Consider the following 24,223-nt stretch of genomic DNA (forward strand, 5'->3'; position numbering starts at 1 on the left):
CATGGGATCAGTTCCCTGACCAGGAATTGAACCCAGGCCCTAGCAGTGAAAGCCCAGAATACTAACCACTAGGCCACCAGAGAATTCCAATGATTTCTTATTCAGGCATTTCTGGAAGAAGAAAAGAAGCTTTTGGAACACCAGCTGCCACCTTGAGTTGGTACATAACTATTTGGACTCCAGGTAACTGTGATAATTACCTCACTGGGTCATACCTCTGGCTACAGGGAATGGGTATCTTCCTTCAATAAAACTATTAAATTAAATATTAAATACTAAAACATTTATTTAAATAATTTAAAGATAATAATACTGGAGTGGGTAGCCATTCTCATCTCCTGGGTTGGGAAGATCCCCTGGAGTAGGAAACAGCAACCCACTCCAGTATTCTTGCCTGGAGAATTCTATGAGAGAGGAGCCTGGTGGGCTACAGTCCATGGGGTTGCAGAGAGTCAGATGCAACTGAGTGACTAACACTTGCACTTTTCACTTTTAATATATAATATTTCAAAAGTTAAATAATAAATAAATTAAAGACATACTCCCTCTAATCCTATACTTAAAAACACCAAAATGAAATAGTTGAATAGGTGGGGGTATAAGCTCCCTGAGGGCAGAGGTTATGTCTTTTTATCTTTCTATCTAGATCAAGCAACAGTGCCAGCTAAAAACAGGCAGCGATAAACATTTGTTAAATGAATTAATGAAAGACGATATAAAGCTTCTCCTGTCCCCTTTAAGTGAATCACCATTAATCATCATCTACACCACCTGCTTGCTAATTTTTTCTTCTAAAATCTTGCAGTTTGGTTTATCTAACGAATGTGCCAAAGTTGGAATCAGTGTGGCAGCATAAGAAGATGGACTCCAGAGCGAAACAGCTGAATTCAGCTCTGATACCAGTTGTGTGATTGGTCTTAGGCAACGTACTAAACATTTCTGAATCTCAATTTCTTCATAAAATCTAACTTTGCAAGGCTGTTACATGGATTCAAATAAGATGTTTGCAGCTATAATTAGTATTAATATGCATAAGAAAGACCAGCACAAGTAATGAAGAGCCTTTCTGTGTCCATAATCATAATGGTGATAAGAATTACAAAACCTTGCAAGAAATCTGCGCGCCATAGATAGTACCTGAAATTTCCTCTGAGTCTTTCTTCACGCCCTCCTCTGTGGCCATGGTGACAGCAGCAGTGAGAGCCGAGTTCCATTCCAGCCCTGCCTCTTCCATGCTCTCTTCTGAGATGGCAATCTGTGTGATGCTACCTAAAAGCAGTGCATTAAAGGGAAGGCCAGTGAATTTTATGAAAAAGTCACAGCTATCCTTTCTCAGACAGCCAGAGATCCTGCTATTTAACTTATGGCCTTTTGTCTGCAGGTCCCTATATTAAAAACTAGAATCCTAGGTAAGCCAGGATGAACACTGGCTTTCCTAAAGAAAACCTGCCTTGCAGAAAATGCTTTCTTCTTACTCTGAATAGAAAGTGAAAGATAACTTACAAAATCACAAAAGAGCAATCTGAGCAATTATATTTTTGAAAGAGACAGAAGGTAGGCATGATTGCCAGGCTGTACCCAGACTTAGTGAGGATGAGGAGGACTTGAAATAATTGAAAAAGAAAATTATGGTGCTTAGTCAAGAGCCCTACTCCAAGTGTATTTGATACTAACCATCTAGAATATGTGAAGTTGCTATAACTTACTTATCAGCTGATGTAAGAGAAAGCAAGATAAATGAGACCAAAAAAAAAAAAATCAGGTAAGAGATCCATGAATAGCAGATTCACAGAGGAAAAACCTATGGCTATCGATTTAATATTAAGGTTTTAAACAAAGAGAATTGAGAAAAATCAAACTGATCCAGACAGAAATATAAAATGTGGATTCTCCACTGTGAAGGATATCAGTAAACAAGCAAAATATCAATATAGATGATCAAGAAGGTTCAGCAAAATAAACAGAAAGTAGATAATTTCACAGCATTTTTCACTTCTCAAGTCAAAGTGTCATACCACCAAATATTCACACTGCTAGATATTTTATACTTTCCCAAAAGAAACTCAGTGAGATTTGGCTTCTACTCATCCAGCAGTTAGGTTGGGAACAGAACCTTAGGGTTGACCAAAAGAAACCTTGCGAAGTCATTTTTAAAGCACAGTGCCTTCCTTACACTGCATTCTGTGTCTCTGTCAGGCATATTTTTAAGTCTCCTGGAAGTAGTTTAGACACATTCTAAGAACTTTAGCTGCGCTAAGTTTCCAGCTCAACTAAATCCTTAATAATAACCTCAAATTTCCTAGAGAGCCCTCATTCCAAACTCAACAATACTGAAGTGTGTGCACACCCTATCTCATTTGTGAAGATGTCTCAGCTTGTTTATCTGGATTCCTCCCAGACAGAGCTCTTTGACTCTCACAGCAGAGTCTCCAGAGTCCAGCCCAGTCAATGACACACTGTTTTTGAGACTTCTCAGTTCAACAGCTGAAAACCATTCACCATTCTAAATCCAGTCGCCTGCCTTGACCATCAGAATTGCCAGGGATTTTCAAAACAATCTAATTTCAAAGATATACCAAGCAGCACTGGCACCAAAGTAAACTGTTAAATAAACTCATATGAATCCCCTTTCTAACGTTTACCATGCATTGTAATACAGAAACAAGGAAGGAGGACTGGCCAGTAGGAATCATTTGGGAGAAAACAGAGTTCTTTCTAAAGCGTGGACTCCTACCCAAGATTACCATATCTTCCATCAACACTCATGAGAATTAAAAACACACAAGAGAACGAGGGGAAAAGTACTACTGAGCAACACAATGGGTTTTCAGGTGGTTTCCTACCCCCTACCATCGGCCGATGTGGGCGTCTGCACCACACTTGTCTGCTGTCCTGGCACTGGAGCTCTTGCACTGCTGATAAGAAGATCAAATTTGGTGCTTCTGCAGGTATTGGAGCAAACCTTGTCATGTTGGTAAAAATCAATCTGTCCGGAGTCCATCATTTTCCTGTGCAAAGAGAGACAAGAAGTACCAGTTCAGCCTGTACTTCACGTACAGGGAGGGGACAGAGACAAAGTTGCGGAGTCCGTTCTATGTATTAGTGAAACCTAATAGTATTCAAGTCCTTAGGTCGCAAAAATTCTAACTGGGGCAATAAAATGTTCATGGTCCTGCCCACATGTACAAGCACTCCTCTTCCCTCCCTAGTCTACTCATTATGAGTACTCTCTTTTATTTCCCGTTATCACTAAGTTTTAGACATATAATTGTGACACTAGCTAAATTTCCCCATAGAATCTCATTGAAACCAAACCCTAAAGGGGAAAAGACTAACTCATATCCCAGCACAATTGAGAAAAGGCACAGGCGGATTCAAATTTTGTGGTTAGATTCTGAAATGTTAGTACTTGTAGACCAGCAAGATCTGTTGCCACTTCTGGAGACATAAAACTTCAGCACATGTCTTTCCTTTGAAAAAAAAAAAGAAATAACTCTCCTATAAATACAGAGCAAAGCTGATTACACTAAACCCCCACTATAAAATGTCCTTATAACTAGATTCACAAGACATTGTTATTATAGGCTAGGAGCAAAACCATAGGATATTTTAATTAGAGTAAACTCTATGTTATAATGTTACTTGGCTTTCGCTGAAGATTTTTTAGGCACTCTGGGTCTTTTATATTTGGGGAGAGTTGGCATATGCTTATTTATCTCGCCAAATAAAACAACCCAAGAACAACAAGAAAAGTTAAAGGTATTCACCTCCAATTTCATTCAACTAATAATTAACACATACAAATGATCTGGAGTGAGTTTTTCAAAATTATGCCTCTGACTATATAGATAACACATGAAGAAAAAAATTAACATTTCCTCTGGAAAATATAAAAATTATTAAGAAAACAATTGCTCCTTAAAAAAAAAAATCCCCCAACACAAAGATAATGTCAAAAAAAACAAAGATAATGTCAACATTTTAGCATATGTTCTTCCACTAAATTTACTTACCTATATATTTTTTAAAACAACTAAATTAACTGAAAGTCCATTTTGTTTTCTTTTTTACATTATAAGCAATTTTCCACGTAAAAAATCTTTAGGAATATTTTAATGTATAAACCCATATATTTAGATGAGCCATAATTTACTTCAGATACACCTTGCTGCTAAGTCACTTCAGTCATGGCTGACTCTGTGCGACCCCATAGATGGCAGCCCACCAGGCTCCCCCGTCCCTGGGATTCTCCAGGCAAGAAAACTGGAGTGGGTTGCCATTTCCTTCTCCAATGCATGAAAGTGAAAAGTGAAAGTGAAGTCGCTTAGTCGTGTCCGACCTTCAGCGACGCCATGGACTGCAGCCTTCCAGTCTCCTCCGTCCATGGGATTTTCCAGGCAAGAGTACTGGAGTGGGGTGCCATTACCTTGACTGTGTATTAAAGCAGACTGTAATTTTCACTATCCTGAATTATGTTGCAATAAACCCCATTATACTTTAATCTCTATAAGTACTGTAGATTTTTCTTTAGACAGATTCCTTAAAAAATTGAAGACAAAGAGTAAGAGGCTTTTAAGGCTCTTGATACATGTTCTGCGGAGAACTTTTAATTCTTGACCACATTTTAAAATTTTCTATCAATAGGTGACTGCTACTGATAGAAAATAATGTTAATTTTATGGGTAGGGGATGAAATTATGATAAACTTGCTGCAAAAACAGAATTGGTGAGAATATTATACATTCTAATTTCTGGGCTTCCCTGGAGGTCCAGTGGTTAAGAATTCACCTTGCAATGCAGGGGACACGGGTTCAATCCCTGGTCCTGGAAGATCCCACATGCTTCAGGGCAAATAAGCACATGCAGCACAACTATTGAGCCTGTACTCTAGAGCCCACGAGCCACAGCTAGTGAGCCCACATGTCACGACTACCAAAACCTGCACACCATAGAGCCCATGCTCTGCAATGAGAAGCCTGTGCACCGAAACTAGAGAGTAGGCCCCACTCACTGCAACTAGCAAAAGCACATGGCAGCAACAAAAACCCAGCACACAGCCACAAAGAAATAAATAATTTTTTAAAAAACTATTTGCATTAAAAAAAATAACGTTTATTTCTATGGCACAATGACGGCAAGGATTGCATTCATTGTGCATAACTGTTTCTTATGAACAGCAACCTTCTGCTTTACCAGATTATCCCAGAATTTGTCCGTCAGCCTACATCTCCATGGTAGCCACTCTTTCTTAGCACCAGGCTTAGCTCCACCTATGCTGAGTGATCTCAAGCGAGACTGTCATCTACTCCTGAGCTTCTCTGCACAGAGACGAGCCTACCCAGCATTGTGACATCACAAGAATTTGCCCTAGATGCTGGAAGGAATCGATTTAATTCAATTTTCCTTCTCTCACAGGGATTTTAAGAACAAGTTGATGAAGGTCAAATAATACATGGATCGTTCAAGCCAATCCTTCAGACAGAATAAAAATTCAAGTTGGAGAGGAAAGACTGGATTCTCTGGATTCTACCATGATTAAGTACCCCACAGTCACTTCAAAGGTGTGAATTTGCTATTAGAGCTCACCTGAGCATGATTCCACCCAGACGAATAGCTCTCTTCCAGTCCTTCAAGGTGGATTTGCCAGCCAGATGAACAAAATGCTTGGGGCTGATCAACTGATCATTGAACTAATGTAAAAGGAAAAGTCCAAAATAATCCAATGTTAATTTAGGCAGGCCATGAGGGAAAGAAAGACATAACTCTATTTGTTACAAACAAAACAATACCCAGATGACATCTCTCATCATAGCCTGTATTCTCTATCTTCCCATCCTATTGTGCTAGAGGAGGTGATCCTTCTCTGGCCCTGTCCTGGTGTTAATATATTGATTAGGATATAAAATCCATTTGTGTCCTGAATCAAGCAGATGGTTTTGATATTGCACAGGCTATTAAAATAAACTGAAGTTATCTATCCAGCCCTGATGACAAGATTCAGGATCTGGTAGAAAGAAAAAGGATGGTAGAAACCAACAGCACTGCAGAGCCTCAAAACTCTGTAATCCTTAATGATTCCAAGACGATGCTACTGACGGTGCCTACTACCTATGGGTAGAGCTGTGGCTACCAGCAGAGACAGAATAAGCAATTATTTCCACATTGTGCTCTCATGAAGATTATTTTCATCAGTAATAATTTTGAAGAAATTCTGCCAAACTACACACTAGTATAAGGCATTTTACATATACCATTTCACCTTCCAACAACCTTACTGTGTGCGTATGTATGTATAATTATTTGTATTTTAACATATGAAGCTCTGAAATATTACCTGACCAAGGTCACCTAACTAGTGATAGAGTTGAGACTCCATTCATTCAACAAAATATTTACTGATAAATATTCAGAGCACTAGTCCAAGTGCTAGGGATACAATGGTGAAGAAGACAGACAAATTCTCAGCTCTCAAAAGACTTGTATTCTGGTGGGACTTGAACCCAGGTCAGTATCACTCCATAGTCCTTTTTTTTCTTTTAAACTGTGACACAAAGGGACGCTACAAAATTAAGAACACTGAAATGGTGGGGAAGAAGAGGTTCTAAAACCATACCCTTTGAAAACAAGGAGCCCCAAAATAGACCCCAGCAAGGAGAAAAGACAATTACCTTGACACACTTTACATTTATTCCTGGACATACAAACTTCTTCCAAAGGAGAATGGCTTTGCTCTCCCCACAAGTTATGGGGTAAGCAATTTCCATATCCTCATTTGCTTCTATAGTGCTTGCATCTTGCAAATGGAAAAAATATCAGTTATTTATCAAACACTCTTCTTTAAAGTTTAATTCAACAGCTCTAGTCTCCTGGTTCCTCTGAGGGGCTAACAGTTCACAGTGATTCGTATTGTTTAGGAATCTTCTGGAAGAAATGTGCCAGACACTGTGCCATGTGTTTTTACAGGTTCAATCTTTTTTAATTCTTAAAACAATCCTGTGAGGCGGTCATGGTTTCCTATGTACCTGTATAGGACTCAGAAACGTGAAGGGATTTTCCAAGGTTATACAGCTAAGTGAGAATATGGGATTCAAACGCCAAGTCTGACTAATTTCAGAGTTCCTCTTCAGTTTCTTTCCACTCTGCCTTCCAATCAGCACCTCATCAGCAACTTCCCTAATGACAGACACCAACCTTGAGACTCCAATTTCTTTGACAGACTGATGAGAAGTCTTTTCAGTAACCCTAGCAAACTAACGTTAAACATCAACTGATAGCCCTAGCAGATCGCAGTGTCTCTTGATGTACCATCATCGAATTGATGGCTACAGCACCAGTAGAGCACATTGGGTAGTGAGGTGTGGGGGGACGGGAAGAGGAAATCAGGCACAAAAAGCAAGAAATCTCAACCAAGGAGGCTAAGGTTAAAAGTTCCAGAACAAGGCTTCCCTGGGGGTCCAGTGGTTACGACTCTGCGCTTCCAACTGCAGAGGGCTTCACATGCCTCAAAGTGTGGTTAAAAAAAAAAAAAAGTACTAGAACAACAAAAGGACTTACCAATCCCTTCTTCAATTTTGTGTATTGTGTGAGTTTCTACTGCCACAACTGCCGTATTGTTCTCAGATCCAGCTTCATAAATCCTGTCGTAAAAGTGTCCATCAATAAACTACATAAATCACGACAATATTAATATCCACAGCACGGGGTTAAGAAATTTGTTTTAATCTATCTCAAAAGGAATAAAATAATATACTTTACAACTTGATGTTAGTGTTCTGACTCAAGCCCCAATGTATCTAAATTCCAGGCTGCCCAAGACTGCTTAACAGCTACTATCATGGAAATGAATCAACAACCTTCCTCATCCCAGAGGAAAAGTTTCTCTTGCTACTCTATTTACACTGCTACTTGTAAAATACCTGTATTTTACACCAGACTTATCCCTTCCTAACTTTAAAAGTTCATGACATAGATTGTTGCTTCACTTGTAACATATTATAGAATTATCCAAACATGACTAAAAAGTAATACCTTTAGACAATTCAAACCAGGAAGAACTTACTGACTACAGAAGCTGATGTCCCTTGTTGGAATCTAGGCACTTTAGCCATTTTTACACTTCAGCATTTTTTAAGGCATCATAATCAAACTACAGATATGAGCAGAGCCTAGTTTTTTAAAAAAAAGAGAGAGAGCGATTATGCCCAAAGTAACTAGCAGTAATGAAAGGTACCACTTAAGGAAAACTCTTTCTCCAAAGTGTTTCTGCCTTCTAAGAAATGGGCTCAGATAACCTGACATGAACACTGACATCCTTTGTTTAATTTCCACAATAAGCCTAACATGCTATTTACTGCACTTGCTATCCTGAAGTACTGCCTGAACAATCCCCTTTACATCAGTGATTTCCCTCCCTGATGGCAACACCTTTAGCACAGACCTCCCTTCTGAATTCCACAGCAGGACACAATTAACTGCTAATAAATAAATGCACTGGAACATCCCATAGGACTTGATTGAATGAATTATGTCTAAAATAACCAAGTTCTCTTTCCTCTCCCACCTCCCAAACTACTCTTCTTCCTATATTTCCCATCCTTGTAAATGGCACTACTCAGCACACAGTAGCCTAAAACAGAAGCCTGGAAATTACACTAAATTTCTCCCTTTTCATCCTCCTCAACTCCCACACAGCCAGTCACTAAGTCCTGCCAGATACACGTCCTTAACACCCTCCCTGTCTATTTCCACTGCTACTGCCTTAACTCAGGCTGCGTCATCTCTAGTCTGAACCAGTTTCCTCTCATCAACCTGATCTTCTATATTCCTTCCAGAATGATCAGGTAACACCCTCTGCAAAACCCTGCAAGAATCTCCTCCTTGCTGCTGAAATAAAGCCCCAAATACATAATATGGTATTTAAGTCCCTCCATGATCTGGTCCCTGGTTTCAATTCTCACCAAACCCCCACCAGACAACCCAAGCCCCTATACTACCAAACTGCCATCTTCTTTTATCCCTTCTGTTCTTGCTCTTCTTCCTCTTCCCAGAACATCTTTCCCCATCGTTTGTTTTTTAATCAGCAGCCTGTATGGTGCTTTTTCTTCCATCTCAGTCCTCTGGTATAATCATCCAATTCCTCCTCTGTGACCCAACTGTACTTTAGGCTTTTGCCACAACAACTATAATATTTAATACTATTTACTTATTTACCTTTCTTTCTCTCCTTGGGCATAATCTAAGAGGTCCCTGAGAGGCCTAGTGGTTAGGGTTCTGAGTTTCACCGCTGTGGCCCAAGTTCAATCCCTAGCTGGAGAGCTAAGATCCCACCATGCAGCACAGACAAGAAAAAAATAAAACCATACCTCTACTTCAAGTAAATTTGGTAAGCTCATTGACCAATAAGTACAAAATCCTTTAAAATAATAGATTCTTGTCTATACATAATTTCAACAACCAGTAAATTGCACTTGGGAAGTTGGGGCATAGTCTGTATTTTTACAGGCAAAATATTTTATCAGGGAAAATCTTTCTAAAGCAACTCATAATAGTGATGGATTTAGCTTAATTCTCTATACTTACTAAAACTATAGTCAAAAATCATAAAATATGTTTAAAATGTTAAGGATTTATAAGATATCAATAGCCTTCTGAATCATCAACGTAAGGCAAAATTAGGTTTACTAGAGCTTTTTTTAATAATCACCCCAAAATTTTATTATGATTGTTGTTATTCCTTTATTAATTCACAAACATTCTTTGAGAACACATGATATACTAAATCCTTTTTTCCCAAGAACACAGAAGCTTACACTCTAAATTGAAGTATAAAACATGCACACAAATTATTATGCTACAAATAATAAGTGGTAATTATGGATCGGTGAAGTACAAGTCAGTTACTATTAGCATTTACAATGACTGTGATGTTAACTTCACTAATAGTATAATGTGTGCATATAAATACATATAAATAGTATAATATATAGTACATATGGTATACATGTTTAAGAGTTTTAAAGTTAAGGCCACATTATTGTATTCCAATTCACTGAAAATTGAAAATATACTTTTTTTTTTTATCTTGAATGTTAAGGAAAGCTATTCTGATTAATTGAGTGTGGGATTCTTACATAAGCTAAGGGGTACCCTACTGATCTGAGTTTATATATATTCCTAACACTTTAAACCTCCCACTAGGGAGGGATATGAGCATAAGGAAAGTAAGGTCACTATTCCTCAAACTGAACTATTCCACTCAGCACACTGAGTAAATTTATGTAGTATTAAAATCACCAGTCCTTTCATTGATAAAAACTCTTATGAATCCAAAATGAATTGGAAAGTCAAGAATGTAATGGAATCTTAGTACTTTCATTCCTTCTGAGAATTTCCAAAGTATATTTAAAGGTTTTATTTGAAAAGGTTAATAATCATCTTTTTTGTTTTTAAAAAGAAAGCATACACTGAACAAGTCTTCTTTGTTGGAAAAACTCCCAGAATAAAAAATCTTCTTAGTATCTCAGTACCTGAGTACCTGCTTCCCTACTGGCTCAGAGGGTAAAGCGTCTGCCTGCAATGCAGGAGACCTGGGTTCGATCCCTGGGTCAGGAAAATCCCCTGGAGAAGGAAATGGCAACCCACTCCAGTACTCTTGCCTGAAAAATCCCATGGACAGAGAAGCCAAGTAGACTACAGTCCATGGGATCACAAAGAGTCGGACACAACTGAGTGACCTTGCTTCACTCACCTTAGTATCTCTATTTTCTTAAAAACATGAATGTGGATATATTTTAACTTAGTATCATTATGAAAGTATCACCTTATATAATGCGTCAGGTTATACTCTACTTTTGCTTCATACGTATCCCTGAAAATGTGTATATGGTGAATATTTGGGAAAGTATAAAGTGTCATATATGTAAAAAAATTAAATGATGGGCAAAAGGAATTACATATTGAAATTTAACAATACTTATATAAAATCTCTATTTCTTGCCTTTTGAATATCAGCCAGCCAGTCAGTTCACTCACTCAGTCACATTCGACTCTTTGTGACCCCATGGACTGCAGCATGCCAGGCTTCCCTGTCCATCACCAACTCCCAGAGCTTATTTAAACTCACATCCATCGAGTTGGTGATGCCATCCAACCATCTCATCCTCTGTCACCCCCTTCTCCTCCTGCCTTCAATCTTTCCCAGCATCAGAGTCTTTTCAAATGAGTCAGTTCTTTGCATCAGATGGCCAAATTGGAGTTTTAGCTTCAGCATCAGTCCTTCCAATGAATATTCATGATTCATTTCCTTTAGGATGGACTGGTTGGATCTCCATGCAGTCCAAGGGACTCTCAAGAGTCTTCTCCAATACCACACTTCAAAAGCATCAATTCTTTGGCACTCAGCTTTCTTTATAGTCCAACTCTCACATCTTTTAAATATAATCTTTACCAATTTATTCCTAGCGATGTATGCATACCTTTTGATTGTTTATTTCCTTCACACTTGAATTACAGCCCATCAGGTGAAGTATGATGAGGCTGAACACTGACACCTGATAATTTTCACCTTTGTCTCAAGTGTATTAAAATTAAAATGAGACCTGTATATCTCATCACTAAAATCACTGTTTTTGTACCCTGCTCATTTTTACAAAATGAGGCTAAAATCCAATAAAATATTAAAATAATTAAATAATACAACTGACAAACATCTCAAAATGCAATAGCCACCCCCCTCCCAAAAAAAGGCAATACCTCAAAATGTTTATTCACTAGCTTATGCATTAAAATTCACTGTAGACAGTGGATTGGGAAGTCAATGTATGTTGGACAAAGATGCCTCTACCTAATCAAGCAATGCCAGGTTTCCAGATAAGACAGTATCATTTGGAAAATAAAAAAGACCAACAGAAAATTAAGTGGAACCAAATCTTCAAAAGAATTAAGTCTCGAAGCAGCAGAGAAGTTTTTTCTGTCTCCACTGTGGATAGGACTAGTGACAACTGGAATACTTTAGGAAAGACAGAAGAACCTGACCTTTAATTCTTCTTGATGTTACTGTACCTCAAAAGGTAACGACGACAAGTATGTGTGTGTGTATCAAAATAAAATTCCCAAATGAGTTTGAATAAGCATGCGTAATCTGTGGTGCCAATAAAAATTTAAGACACTCTATATGTTAGACATTATTTATATCAACTTTCCTTTATAGACCTTAGAATATCTCCTTTATGCTTAACAATATTTAGAAATGTCAGACTTCCCTCGTGGCCTAGTGGTTAAGAATCTACCTGCCAATGCAGGGAATGTGGGTTTGATCCATAGTCCAGGAGGATTCCACATGCCATGGGGCAACTGAGCCCGTGTGCTGCAACTACTGAAGTCCAGCAAGAGAAGACACTGCAGTGAGAAGCCCATGCACCACAACTGGAGAGTAGCCTCTGATCACCACAACTAGAGAAAGTCCACGCACAGAAAAAAAGATCCAGCACAGTCAATAAATACAAATTATTAAAGAAGAAAGAAATGTCAGAAAACTATGATTACGTTTTTAAAACTAATAAGAAAGTGTCCTTATCTTTTACAGATACATACAAATGTCTGGGATTTGCTTCAAAAAAAATTCAGGAGTGGGCGGATGTAGAGATGAAATCAGACCGGCCATGTGTTGACAACTGTTGAAGCTGGGTGATGGATGCTTACACGGGGGTTCATTATCATATTTTCTTTATTTGGAGGTATATTTGAAATTTCCTATAATAAAAAGCTTTTTAAATTATCAAGACAGGTTAATAGTTTAACAGTTTTTCCCTAGAACTTTTTAAGGCAAGGTACATGACTTAGTAGACCGGGATTGGATTACTGTCCTTCCTCAGTATTGTGGGGAGATTGGTTCCAGAAACCCCTGCAAATACCAAAATCCACAGATGTGCAAGTCTTTTATAAAATGGCATAGTATTTGCATATAATATACATACATCCTCCCATATACTTTAGATCAGCTATTGCATAAATCAGATGATTAAAAATTAATTAATGATTAAAAAACTGTCAGCCTATTAGCCTATCTTGATAACTTATAAAGCTGTTTATTATAGGAAATTTCAAAAATACTTCCAAATAGAGAAAATATGATAATGAACCCTCATGTAAGCATCCATCACCCAGCTTCAACAGTTGTCAACACATGGACAGTCTGATTTCATCTCTACATCTGCCCACTCCTGAAGTTTTTTTGAAGCAAATCCCAGACATTTGTATATATCTGTAAAAGATAAGGACTCTTTATTATTAGTTTTAAAAATATAACCATAGTTTTCTGACCTTTCTTTCTTAATAATTTTTACTTATTGATTGAACTGGGTCTTTTTTTCTGTGCGTGGACTTCCTCTAGTTGTGGTGATCAGAGGCTACTCTCCAGTTGTGGTGCATGGGCTTCTCACTGTGGTGTCTTCCAAACTGTGAAAGGAGTACGTCAAGGCTTATTTAACTTATATGCATGCAGAGTACATCATGTGAAATGCTGGGCTGGATAAAGCACAAGCTGGAATCAAGATTGCAGGCTGCTGCGGCTAAGTCGCTTCAGTCGTGTCTGACTCTGTGCGACCCCATAGACGGCAGCCCAGGAGGCTCCCCCATCCCTGGGATTGTCCAGGCAAGAACACTGGAGTGGGCTGCCATTTCCTTTTCCAATGCAGGAAAGTGAAAAGTGAGAGTGAAGTCGCTCAGTCGTATCCGACTCTTAGCGACCCCATGGACTGCAGCCCACCAGGCTCCTCCGTCCATGGGATTTGTCAGGCAAGAGTACTGGAGTGGGTTGCATTGCCTTCTCCAAGATTGCAGAGAGAAATATCAATAACCTCAGATACGCAGATGACACCACCCTTATGGCAGAAAGCAAAGAAGAATTAAAGAGCCTCTTGATGAAAGTGAAAGAGGAGAGTGAAAAAGTTGGCTTAAAATTCAACATTCAGAAAATTAAAATCATGTCATCCGGTCCTACCACTTCATTTCAAATAGATGAGAAAACTATGGAAACAGTGACAGACTATTTTCTTGAGCTCCAAAATCACTGCAGATGGTGACTGCAGCCATGAAATTAAAAGACGCTTACTCCTTGGAAGAAAAGCTATGACCAACCTAGACAGCATATTAAAAAGCAGAGACATTGAAACTGCTTTTTTTTAATTTATAGTAAAGTATAGTGCTAATTAAAAAATAAATAAAAAATAAAAAGCAGAGACATTACTTTGCCAAGAAAGACCCATCTAGTCAAAGCTATGGTTTTTACAGTACTTATGTATGGATGTGAGAGTTGGACTATAAAGAAAGCTGAGTGCCAAAGAATTAATGCTTTTGAACTGTGGTGTTGGAGAAGACTCTTGGGAATCCCTTGGAGTACAAGGAGATCCAACCAGTCCATCCTAAAGGAAGTCAGTTCTGAATATTCACTAGAAGAACTGATGTTGAAGCTGAAACTTCAATACCTGAAACTTTGGCCACCTGATGTGAAGAACTGACTCGCTGGAAAAGACCCTGATGCTGGGAAAGATTAAAGGCAGGAGGAGAAGGGGATGACAGAGTATTAGATGGTTGGATGGCATCACCAACTCAAGAGACATGAGTTTGAGCAAGCTCTGGAAGTTGGTGATGGACAGGGAGGCCTGGCGTGCTGCAGTCCATCGGGTTGCAAAGATTCAGACACGACTGAGTGACTGAATTGAACTGAAGATTATTTGTAATATCTAATATAATGTAAATGCTTATAAATAGTTGCCTGTGTGTGGCAAATTCAATTTTGCTTTTTGGGACTTTCTGGAATTTTTTTTCCATCCAAGGTTGGTTGAATCTGAGGATGTGGAACCTACAGATACAGAGGGCCAATTGTGTGTTTGCCTAGTGAAAGTTGCTCAGTCGTATCCGACTCTTTGCCAACCCATGGACTGTAGCCTACCAGGCTCCTCGTCCATGGAATTCTCCAGGCAAAAATACTGGAGTGGGTAGCTGTTCCTTTCTCTCGGCGATCTTTCCAACCCAGGGATAGAACCCAGGTCTCCCACATTGCAGGTGAATTCTTTACGATCTGAGCCACTAGGGAAGCCCGTAGAATACTTCTGATCCTTAAATCTTTTATATATTCCCCAAGATAAAATAACTAGCCCCCTCTTCTCTCTGGAGATCTAATTCCTGTTTACCTTTCAAGCCCATTTAAGAATCTTATCTCTTCTCTCAAATCCATCGTGATTTTCTGAATCACTTCTCTGAATTCAAAAGCACATCCTAAGCATGCCACTTGGCACTTCTTAGATTTTGCCATGTAAGTGATCACTCTATTTATAAACATGTAGTTTTGCTTTGCACAACTAGACTGCAAGCTTCGTGATGGTGAGAACCATGTGCTATATTGCTTTCAACACCTTTGTGATATGTTGTATAATGGTAGGCGATTGATACACATATTTTTAATAGACTAAGCTTGATAATTTGCCATCCATGAGGGCCCAGAGAACTTCTGGTAGGAATACTTTTATAGCTGCCTTGCCTATTCTCCCCTGACTGTAACTATCTCTTTTGGCAAAAGTACCACATGTACCAAGGCACTGCGCTAAAGTGTGGATAAATATGATAAGGGAACCATGTAGCTTATCCTCAAGGAACTCAGAGTAGAGGGCGAGAGACGAGGAAACAGTCAGTTGTTGTAATAAGTACTGAATGACAAATATAGCACACAATATATTATAGAGATGAAAACTTAGCTCTGAGAGTTGATGTTGAATGTTCCATTGTGCTAAATCACCTTAAAGTTACAATATCTCCACTCTAAACTCCCCAAAATTTTCAGAATATTCCAATCTTTGGTCACTTACCCTTGTTGCACAGGCTGTAACTGCAAGATCACTTGGGTTTTAGTGTCTTCAGGGTTCTCCCCTTCATTTCCTTCAGTGGGTACCACAACCACATCTCCCACTGGGACACTCACTTCTGCATTAGCCATCTTTCACATGAAGTCAGATAGCTGGGAATGCTGTCAGAAATAAGAAGCACCAGTAATTTTGTCTGATTTGAAAAGATGACAACCATAGGAAAGGAACAGCAATATAATAACTATTAATTCCAAGGGCATCCTGGAGATCATGGTCTCCTGAAAAAGATGGGAATTGTAAGAAGGGGCAGACATCTTTTCACAGAAATGCCTTTGGACTTCACTAGCGACTGGAGATTTTCTTAGTACGTGTGATTCACCCAGTGGTACGCTGCAGGCAGCTCCACCAGCTCCTGAGAACCAACTGTGCACGTGCCTGTGTGCTCAGTTGGGTCCGACTCTTTGCAACCCCATGGACTGTAGCCCACCAGGCTCCTCTGTCCATGGAATTTTCCAGGCAAGAATACTGGAGAGGGTTGCCATTTCCTACTCCAGAGGATCTTCCTAACCCAGAGATTGAACCCGCATTTCTTCCATCTTCTGCACTGCAGGTAGATTCTTTACCACTGAGTCACAGGGGAAGCCAACTGTGTACATCTCTTTGCAACTCCCGGTTTAGCAACATCAAGTTGGTAACTTGAAATCAGTGATGCTAGGAGTATATACACCAAAGAAATTGGCAAGCATTACAAATCAGGGTATTTTTTATTCTAGAGAGCTGGTATATGGCACATTACTAGTTCCATCCTAAGTGCTTAGAAAGTAAGAATCATCTGTTTTCTTTGCAACCAGCCATTACACTTCATCAAGTGTTCTGAAACTAAGTTGCATGGAAAAAGAAAGATGATTTGCATTGTATGGCTGTTTAATAAATGCTGTGTCCAACTGTATGACCTCCAGGAACATCTTAATACCTCTTTGCCTCAAACTGAATGGAGATAGGATCTTGCCTGACACTTCACTTGCAGAGCTGTTGGGGGAACTACTGTCCAGTACCAAAAGATCTTTGACTCTAAAGTAACTCAAAGCATTATTTCCATCTTTATGAAAACTCAGAGGGTCCTAAGTTATTCTGCAGCTGTTAGTCTTCACAGCTGAAAAGAAAGGAGAGGGTCATGTAAGAGAATACAGATAAGAGTACTGTGTTGACTGAGATATGTGAGTATTTGAAGATGATTAGGACTGCAATGAACTGTGCCTAGACACACAATGGATATGTATTTGGTACTCAAGATGACCAAATCCACATTTCAGCTCTGCCACAGCAATTGTTTGCCTGTAATACACATATTTAACACAGCACTCAAAGTCTCCCTCATTTGGCTCCCCAAATTTTCCAGTTTTATTTGCAACTATAATACCCCAAGAATCTTAAAATCCAGCCACATCAATCTCTCACTAAATTCTGGACATGTAACATGTATAGGTTTCTGTACGTTTGTTATTCTGTAAGCCCCAAACTCCTTTCTCCCTCATCACCTTCTCCCTTCAAGGCCCAGTTCAAAGTTCACTCCTCCACAAAGCCTCTAGCTCCCCATTTTCTTTCCTGTAGGCCCCCAATACTTGCTTGCCGCCCTCCCCTAGTTTAATAGCACTGTACCTTGTACAGCAGGTAACTGAACATACATCTGCCTCCATGACCACACTGTGAAGACAGGTGCTGCTTCTCTAAAAATCTTGTCTCCTACAGCCTTGTTCACTGTAGCCACTGACATACAGCAGTTCAATCAATTTTTGTTTGTGTTTGACCAAGTTAAAATTCCTCACATATGACTTAGACCTGCCCTTTATGATTCTCACATTCAAACTTTTTCCTGGATTCAACACTTCCTATATCTAAAAACCTCTTAAAATATCTTAGGCATCTTAAACTGAAAGCATGTTCCCTCTCAAACCTGCCCCTAGGTTCCCTGCCTCAGTAAATGACACTACCCTCCATCCATTTTCTCAAGCCAAAAACTAAGGAGCTATTTTTGACTCCTCTTTCTTCTCTTTCTAAATTCAACCAACCACCAAATAAATCCTAGCCATTTTATCACCTATATATCTCTTTTAACCATCCTCCTCTCTCCATCTGTGCTGCCATCATACGCTGAACCACCACACTGTTACCTGGATTTTTCCAGCTGCTTCTCATCAGTATCCTAACCTCTGGTCGGATCTCCAACTCATTAGATAACAGACAAAATGATCTAACTAAAGGCCATTTCCCCCACTTAAAAAACTCTTCAGGGCATTCCCTCTGCTGCTATTACGGTGCAAACACCCTGGCTTACAAAACCCACCAAATCTGTCCCCTGCCCACCCTGCTGGCCTCACTTCCCACAGTGCTTCCTCTCACACTGTGGGCTCCTGCCACTGCATTTTTCCAAATTCTCAAACATGCCATATTTCCTCACCTGAGCCTTCACACTTACTTGCTCTACCTGGAATTCTTTTTTTCTGCCCTTTTTGGCAAGTCACTGCTATACTTTTGTGACATTTAAAACATCACTTCTTCAGAGAGGCCATCTGTGACTTCCTTGACTAGATTTGAGGGGGTCTTTTTGCCTCCTCAGCGCCTGGAGCATCCCTGTCACAACCATCAGCCCACTCTGTCAGTCTCTCCTCACCAGACTGCATCCTGGGAGAGAAAAGCTAGCTTTACTTTTTTTAACAGGCTTCCCTATGCTAGCTCAGTGCCCAGGGCCACAAGTGCAATAGTTTTCAAATATCAGACTTCTATTTACAAAACTGCCTACCTAAAACTTTCTAAGGAAATCTGGTACACAGCAGGTATGTAATAAATTTTCATGCAATCAGTGACTCACTTTACCCTAAAAGACTTCTAGAACTTTCTACTTCTTTAATTTAGGAGATATAAATTTGCTTAGAAAGCTTGAACTGGCCGTAATGATGGGGAGAAATCACATCGGACACAGTTAGGCTCCTTAGATATGAAAAGGGATGGTATCTGTTCTTAAGGAACTACAGAAGGGAAAGAGATATGTGACACTGTCATACAGTAGAGGAAAAAAGTAATTACAAGATACTAGAATATACAATCTGAACTTCTGTAAATTAAAAGTTTAAAACTGGAGTGGGGGGGATGCGGAATCAATGGACCAGTTTGGCTGGCTGCCAGAAACAGAACCTAAATGATTAGGACCTTTGAGTCTAGAAAATGCCAAAAGGGATATGATGAAGTATAAAATGCCATCAAATCCTAGAATAAGTGAACCGACCAATATCTTTAAAGTCTGAACCATAAAAATGTAGGATGAATTGAAATAATCACAGCTAACATTTGTCAGACACTTACTTATTGTCAAGCACTATCCTGTTACATATGCAATGAATTTAAAAGATGTAATACTTTAGCATATAACAATCGTAGATAATTTATTACTTCAAAAAAATGGTTTAAATGTTAAATTAACAGCATAGGTAAATTAATGGGTTAGAAAAGCAAAATTAGAAGGATGCTTCTAGTTCAACTTTCTACCCTAAGGTTGAGTCCTCTCTCTCTACAATACTCTGAATAAGTGGTTGACTAACTTCTTGATTAATACTTTCCTCAATAAGAACTCATATTTTACTTCTTACCCCTCCCACACCTTGGAACTCAAAAGCAATATTATGGCTGTTTCTCTAACCTTCTGAGAGTTTACCAGAAAAGATAATTATAATCATCCACAATAAGTCTCTCATTGTCAGTCAGAGACACAGGTCTGATCCCACATGGCAATTCTTACATTCCTCAGAGAAGCAAGTTTGGGTTGAATAACTCTTACTATCCTAAATACCATATTCTGAGCAAGAAACCCTAACCAGCTCTACAGACTACACTGGCTAATTGGAAGGTCATTTCTTTGAACTGAGTGTAAATTGAAAAGTGGCTCTTGTTTATAGCAACAAAAACTAAGGGAAGATGAGTAAGTTGCTCCTTTGGGTATTTTATGGATGGGACCTTGGAGTATTCATTGTGGAATCACACAACATTCTGTAATTCTAGAGAACACACATAAGGGAAATATGTCAAACTTCTGGAAAAGGAAGAATTATTTGTAGTTATTTTCAAAGACAAGACACCTTGAAAGTAACTACATGACTACTCACGTAAACTATCAAAAAATTAAATCAATGATACCTGACCTACTCTGGATTAAATTCATTTTTGTGTTCTGAAAAGTTTAAAACACATGGCAAGATGTAAGCACAAGTGTCCATGATCATAGGAACATGACAGTTGGTAGCTGAGAGGGAGTCATAGAAATACCATATATCCTGAAATGTTCTAACTCCAAAATGTATTTGTTTCATACTTAAATTTTGGTAGACTATGTAGCCTATTCTAAGAAATTTCCAACTTAAAAACTTTATTATTACATGAGGTCAAAACTCCTTGATTTTTTTCCTTCTTTATTCTGTTTCATGTATTTACTAGGTGATCCAGGGTGCTACCAGATGTAATGAAGCCAACAGATTACTACACAAGATCACTGAGGTAAAAAGCCAGAGCAAATGAAGTTTCGGATGAATCACTTAATAGTGACCACTCTGTAGGTGTTTGGAGAAGCAATTGCAAAAAGGGTTTTTTGAAGGGTCAACATACTACAGTTGAGGAGATTTCTTCTTAGGACAAGAACAAAACACAGTCCAAACTAACTCCATGAAGCTGAGTACAAGTTGGCTATTCAATATGTTTGCTGTAAACACGAGTAAGCAACTAACAGGTAACTAATGAAAAAAGTCAAGTCAGTAGAGATTAAATACACATAATTGATAAAAGGCTGACAAGTTAGGTCAGTCCAACAATTTAATGAAAAAGTCCCCCAAACGTTCCATAAGCAAAGAGAGAGAAAAGAATCCTGTGAGACTAAAATTAGCTGATCCTCTCTTTCCTTAATCCTCCAGGTTAAGGAGGAAAATGCCACTTCTTGGTTCTCCTAAATAAACACGAGTTAAGGCCCCTGTTTGTGTCTGTTAGGAAGTGTTTTTGAATTTCTCTCATCTTGAGAGAATGCCTCCTCCTCCTCCTCAGACAGCCAAGACTTCCCATGATCAAGACTTGAAGTGTCTTAGTCTGGATGGATCACACTCCAGGACCCTCAAGAGTCTGCTCTCAACTCTCCTGCCCCTCAATTAGGAAACACCAGGCCAATTCCCCCGTCGTTTTAGAAAGCAGGGATATGCTAGCCTTCTTTCCAACAATCATCTTCTCTCCGGTCCTCAAAAACTCAGGTTTCCCCATCCGCGACAGGCCACATCACCCTGCTCTCTACCTATATGAGGTACTCCAAGCTCTCTTTTATTCCCTCACAGATCTGGACCCTTCTCATTCCTTCCTCTGGAGGCTCTGAGGTGTCTTCCTACCGCCCCCTCATCTAGGGGAAGGTAGAGGCCTGCTCACTTTCCCTTGGAGCTCTTCTTCCTTGTCCCCTGCTTACCGGACCTGTCACTGTGCCTTCAGGGAAGCACCTGCCTCTTTTCCCCTGGACTGAATGGCCGAGGCCTCTAGGCGCCCCCGGGAAGCTTGGACACTCTTTTCCTCAGCAGAACCCACTCTCTGCCCTGGCTCCCCACCCCAAGGCTCCGAGAGGTCCTCCCGGGCAGACAGCGGGCTTCCTTCCCTCTTCGCCGCCCCCTCCTGTCACCACTACCCGGTAGCCCGAGCGCGACCCAGGCCTCATCCCCAGCTCCTCATCAAAGGGCCTGGTGCTCCCTGGATCCCGCCTTTAGGGATACCCCCTGGATCCCCAGACCCCTCCCCGGGGTCCTAGATGTCAGGGCCTCTCAATCCGGAGTCGCTCCGGCCCTTCCTGGTCCCTCGGCAGAGGACTTCCGGGCCCTTCAGTCCGGGGGCGCCGGGGCCCCCCAGTGCCAGGCTCGCCGGCCCCCCGCCGCTCTCGGCCGGGGGCCGAACCCGAGCGGCGCGGCCGGCCGCGCTGGGGGCGGCCCGGCTGCTCAGGCGGACCCAGCGGCAGCGTCCCCCCACCCCCCCGCGGCGCCGCGACGTCCGCTCGCTCCCCGGCGGCGGCGGCGGCACGCACAGGGCGTGGGGAGGCGCCCGCGGAGGCAGCAGCCCCCCGCCCCCTGCGCGCCCGCCCGCCCTCGCCGGCCGCCGCGCGGCCCCCGCGCCCGCCCCCCCGCCCCCACCCACCCCGCGCCCGCGCCCGAGCGCCCACCCCTCCCCCTCCTCACCGTCTCCGTCGGGCGGGCGGGCGGCGAGCGGCCAGGGCGGGCGGGCGACGGAGCATGCGCAGAGGCCGCCACGGCCGCTACCGCCACCGCCGCCGCCAGGCCGGGCTTCAACACTTCCGGCCGCCGCCGCCGGCGAGCTGGAGCCTTAAAGGGGACGCGTCCCTATTGCCAGCCCGAGGAGGATGAACTTCAGCCGGAGAGTTTGGGGCCTTTATCAGAACAAGTAGCTCCCGCTTTGGAAAATTAAGTGTTGGGAGGGACGCCAGGGACCCTAATAACTCTTCTAACCCCACTTCATGGATGAGGAAAACGTGGTCTAAATTAAAGACACCTCATCCGCAATCGGGAACAAAGGCAGGACTCCCCTTGGAGAACTCTGCGTGCCCCTCGTCACTCCTCAGATCCGGTTTATGAAGCTTACATTTACCAGACTTTCAAAAGTGATGATCCAACTACCAATTCGGAATCAAAAGATCTGGTTGAGTATAGAGTCTGTAAGCAAACTCCTTTGCCCTCTCTGACACATGCATGTTTGCCAAGCCTTTTCTGGCTGCGAGTTGGTTCTGGATTCCAGTCAGAACCCATAAATTCTTTGGGGGTTACTTGACAGCTTTAAGCCCCTATTTCGTCTAGGACATAGGTTTAAAGAAGTTTATAAACATAGTTTTAAACATAGGTTTAAAGAAGTGATACTTGAAAATGCTTAGAAAAGTTCCTGGGGCCAGTCGTAATAATTAGCAAATATTAAGACCTTTGTGGGAATTTCCCTAGAGGTCCACTAGTTAAAACTCCTTGCTTCCAAGGCGGGGGAACAGGTTTGATCCTGGTCAGGGAACTAAGATCTGTTCTGATAAATAAAAATAGCTAAAAAAAAAATGAAGACCTTTGTTTGGCCGGCCTTAAAGAAGATTCCTTTATCTCATATAATCCTCTTGGCAACTCTACTAAGTAGCTTCTTTTCACTCCCGTTTTACAGATAAAACCCAGGAGGCCAAGAGAAATTAATGAACCCCTCAAGGTCACCAAACTTGTAAGTAGTATAGCCAGGATGCAAACTCAGGTCCTTCTTTCTGCGGAGTGAAGCACTCAGATGGTCGCTACCTTTATTAAGAATGAATGAGGTGGTGGTATACAGGCACTTTTTTGAGTGGGGGGAGAGAGTTGCTTCCCCATCTTGCCTGCTCTTATGACTCACATCTCTGTTCTCTGTCATGAGGAAGTAACAAGTTTTACAGTCTCTTGATTCAAGAACAGGCGAGGCAGCCCAGGAGTCAAACAATAGAAAAGGATTTGGGGGCCAGAGAACCTGGATTCTAGGCTTGGTTATCAAAGCTCATCACTGCAGATGGTAACTGCAGCCATGAAATTAAAAAAAGCTTACTCCTTGGAAGAAAAGTTGTGACCAACCTAGACAGCATATTTAAAAGCAGAGACATTTCCTTGCCAAAAATGGTCCATCTAGTCAAGGCTATGGTTTTTCCAGTTGTCATGTATAGATGTGAGAGTTGGACTATAAAGAAAGCCAAGTGCTGAAGAATTGATGCTTTTGAACTGTGGTGCTGGAGAAGACTCTTGAGAGTCAGTCCCTTGGACTGCAAGGATATCCAGCCAGTCCATCTTAAAGGAAATCAGTCCTGAATATTCATTGGAAGGAGTGATGCTGAAGCTGAAACTCCAATACTTCGGCCACGTGATGCGAAGAACTGACTCATTTGAAAAGACCCTAATGCTGGGAAACATTGAAGGCAGGAGGAGAAGGGGATGACAGAGGATGAGATGGCGGGATGGCATCACCAACTCGATGGACATGAGTTTAAGTAAACTCCGGGAGTTGGTGATGTACAGGAAGGCCTGGTGTGCTGCAGTCCATGGGGTCACAAATAGTCAGACATGACTGAGCAACTGAACTGAACTGATCAAAGCTCAGGGATCTTGGCCAAGTCACATCTCCTTTGTGCCTTGATTTCCTCACCTGTAAAACTGAGATAGTTTTCTCACTGTGCCCATCTCTCAGGGCTGTTTGCAGGATCAAATGAGGAGGTTTAGTATCCACATTCCTATCTATTCTTATGATCAAGAATTTACACATTAGCAGATGATTCTGAATATAATAGGGACTGC

The 24,223-nt window shown here is 40.9% G+C and overlaps 1 protein-coding gene across 5 annotated transcripts in view; it reads right to left on the reverse strand.

Moving 5' to 3' along the window:
- GMEB1 (glucocorticoid modulatory element binding protein 1) overlaps positions 1-22,205 on the reverse strand; it is a 36,068-nt gene extending 13,863 nt beyond the window's left edge. The window contains exons 1-7 of one of the 5 annotated variants that reach the window (XM_027518543.1): positions 22,103-22,205; positions 15,864-16,021; positions 7,555-7,637; positions 6,669-6,793; positions 5,587-5,690; positions 2,851-3,008; positions 1,138-1,269 (exon numbers count right to left, since the gene is read on the reverse strand). In XM_027518543.1, coding sequence (XP_027374344.1) covers positions 1,138-1,269; positions 2,851-3,008; positions 5,587-5,690; positions 6,669-6,793; positions 7,555-7,637; positions 15,864-15,991 — 730 coding nt within the window. In that variant the 5' untranslated portion in view covers positions 15,992-16,021; positions 22,103-22,205. Of the gene's footprint in view, positions 1-1,137; positions 1,270-2,850; positions 3,009-5,586; positions 5,691-6,668; positions 6,794-7,554; positions 7,638-15,863; positions 21,786-22,102 lie in introns of those variants that run through there. The other 4 variants (XM_027518552.1, XM_027518536.1, XM_027518526.1 and 1 more) reach the window with 4 other exon arrangements.
- Between the last annotated feature and the right edge of the window lie 2,018 nt (positions 22,206-24,223).

The sequence above is a fragment of the Bos indicus x Bos taurus genome, chromosome 2, assembly GCF_003369695.1.
Source record: "Bos indicus x Bos taurus breed Angus x Brahman F1 hybrid chromosome 2, Bos_hybrid_MaternalHap_v2.0, whole genome shotgun sequence".
Lineage (NCBI taxonomy): Eukaryota > Metazoa > Chordata > Mammalia > Artiodactyla > Bovidae > Bos > Bos indicus x Bos taurus.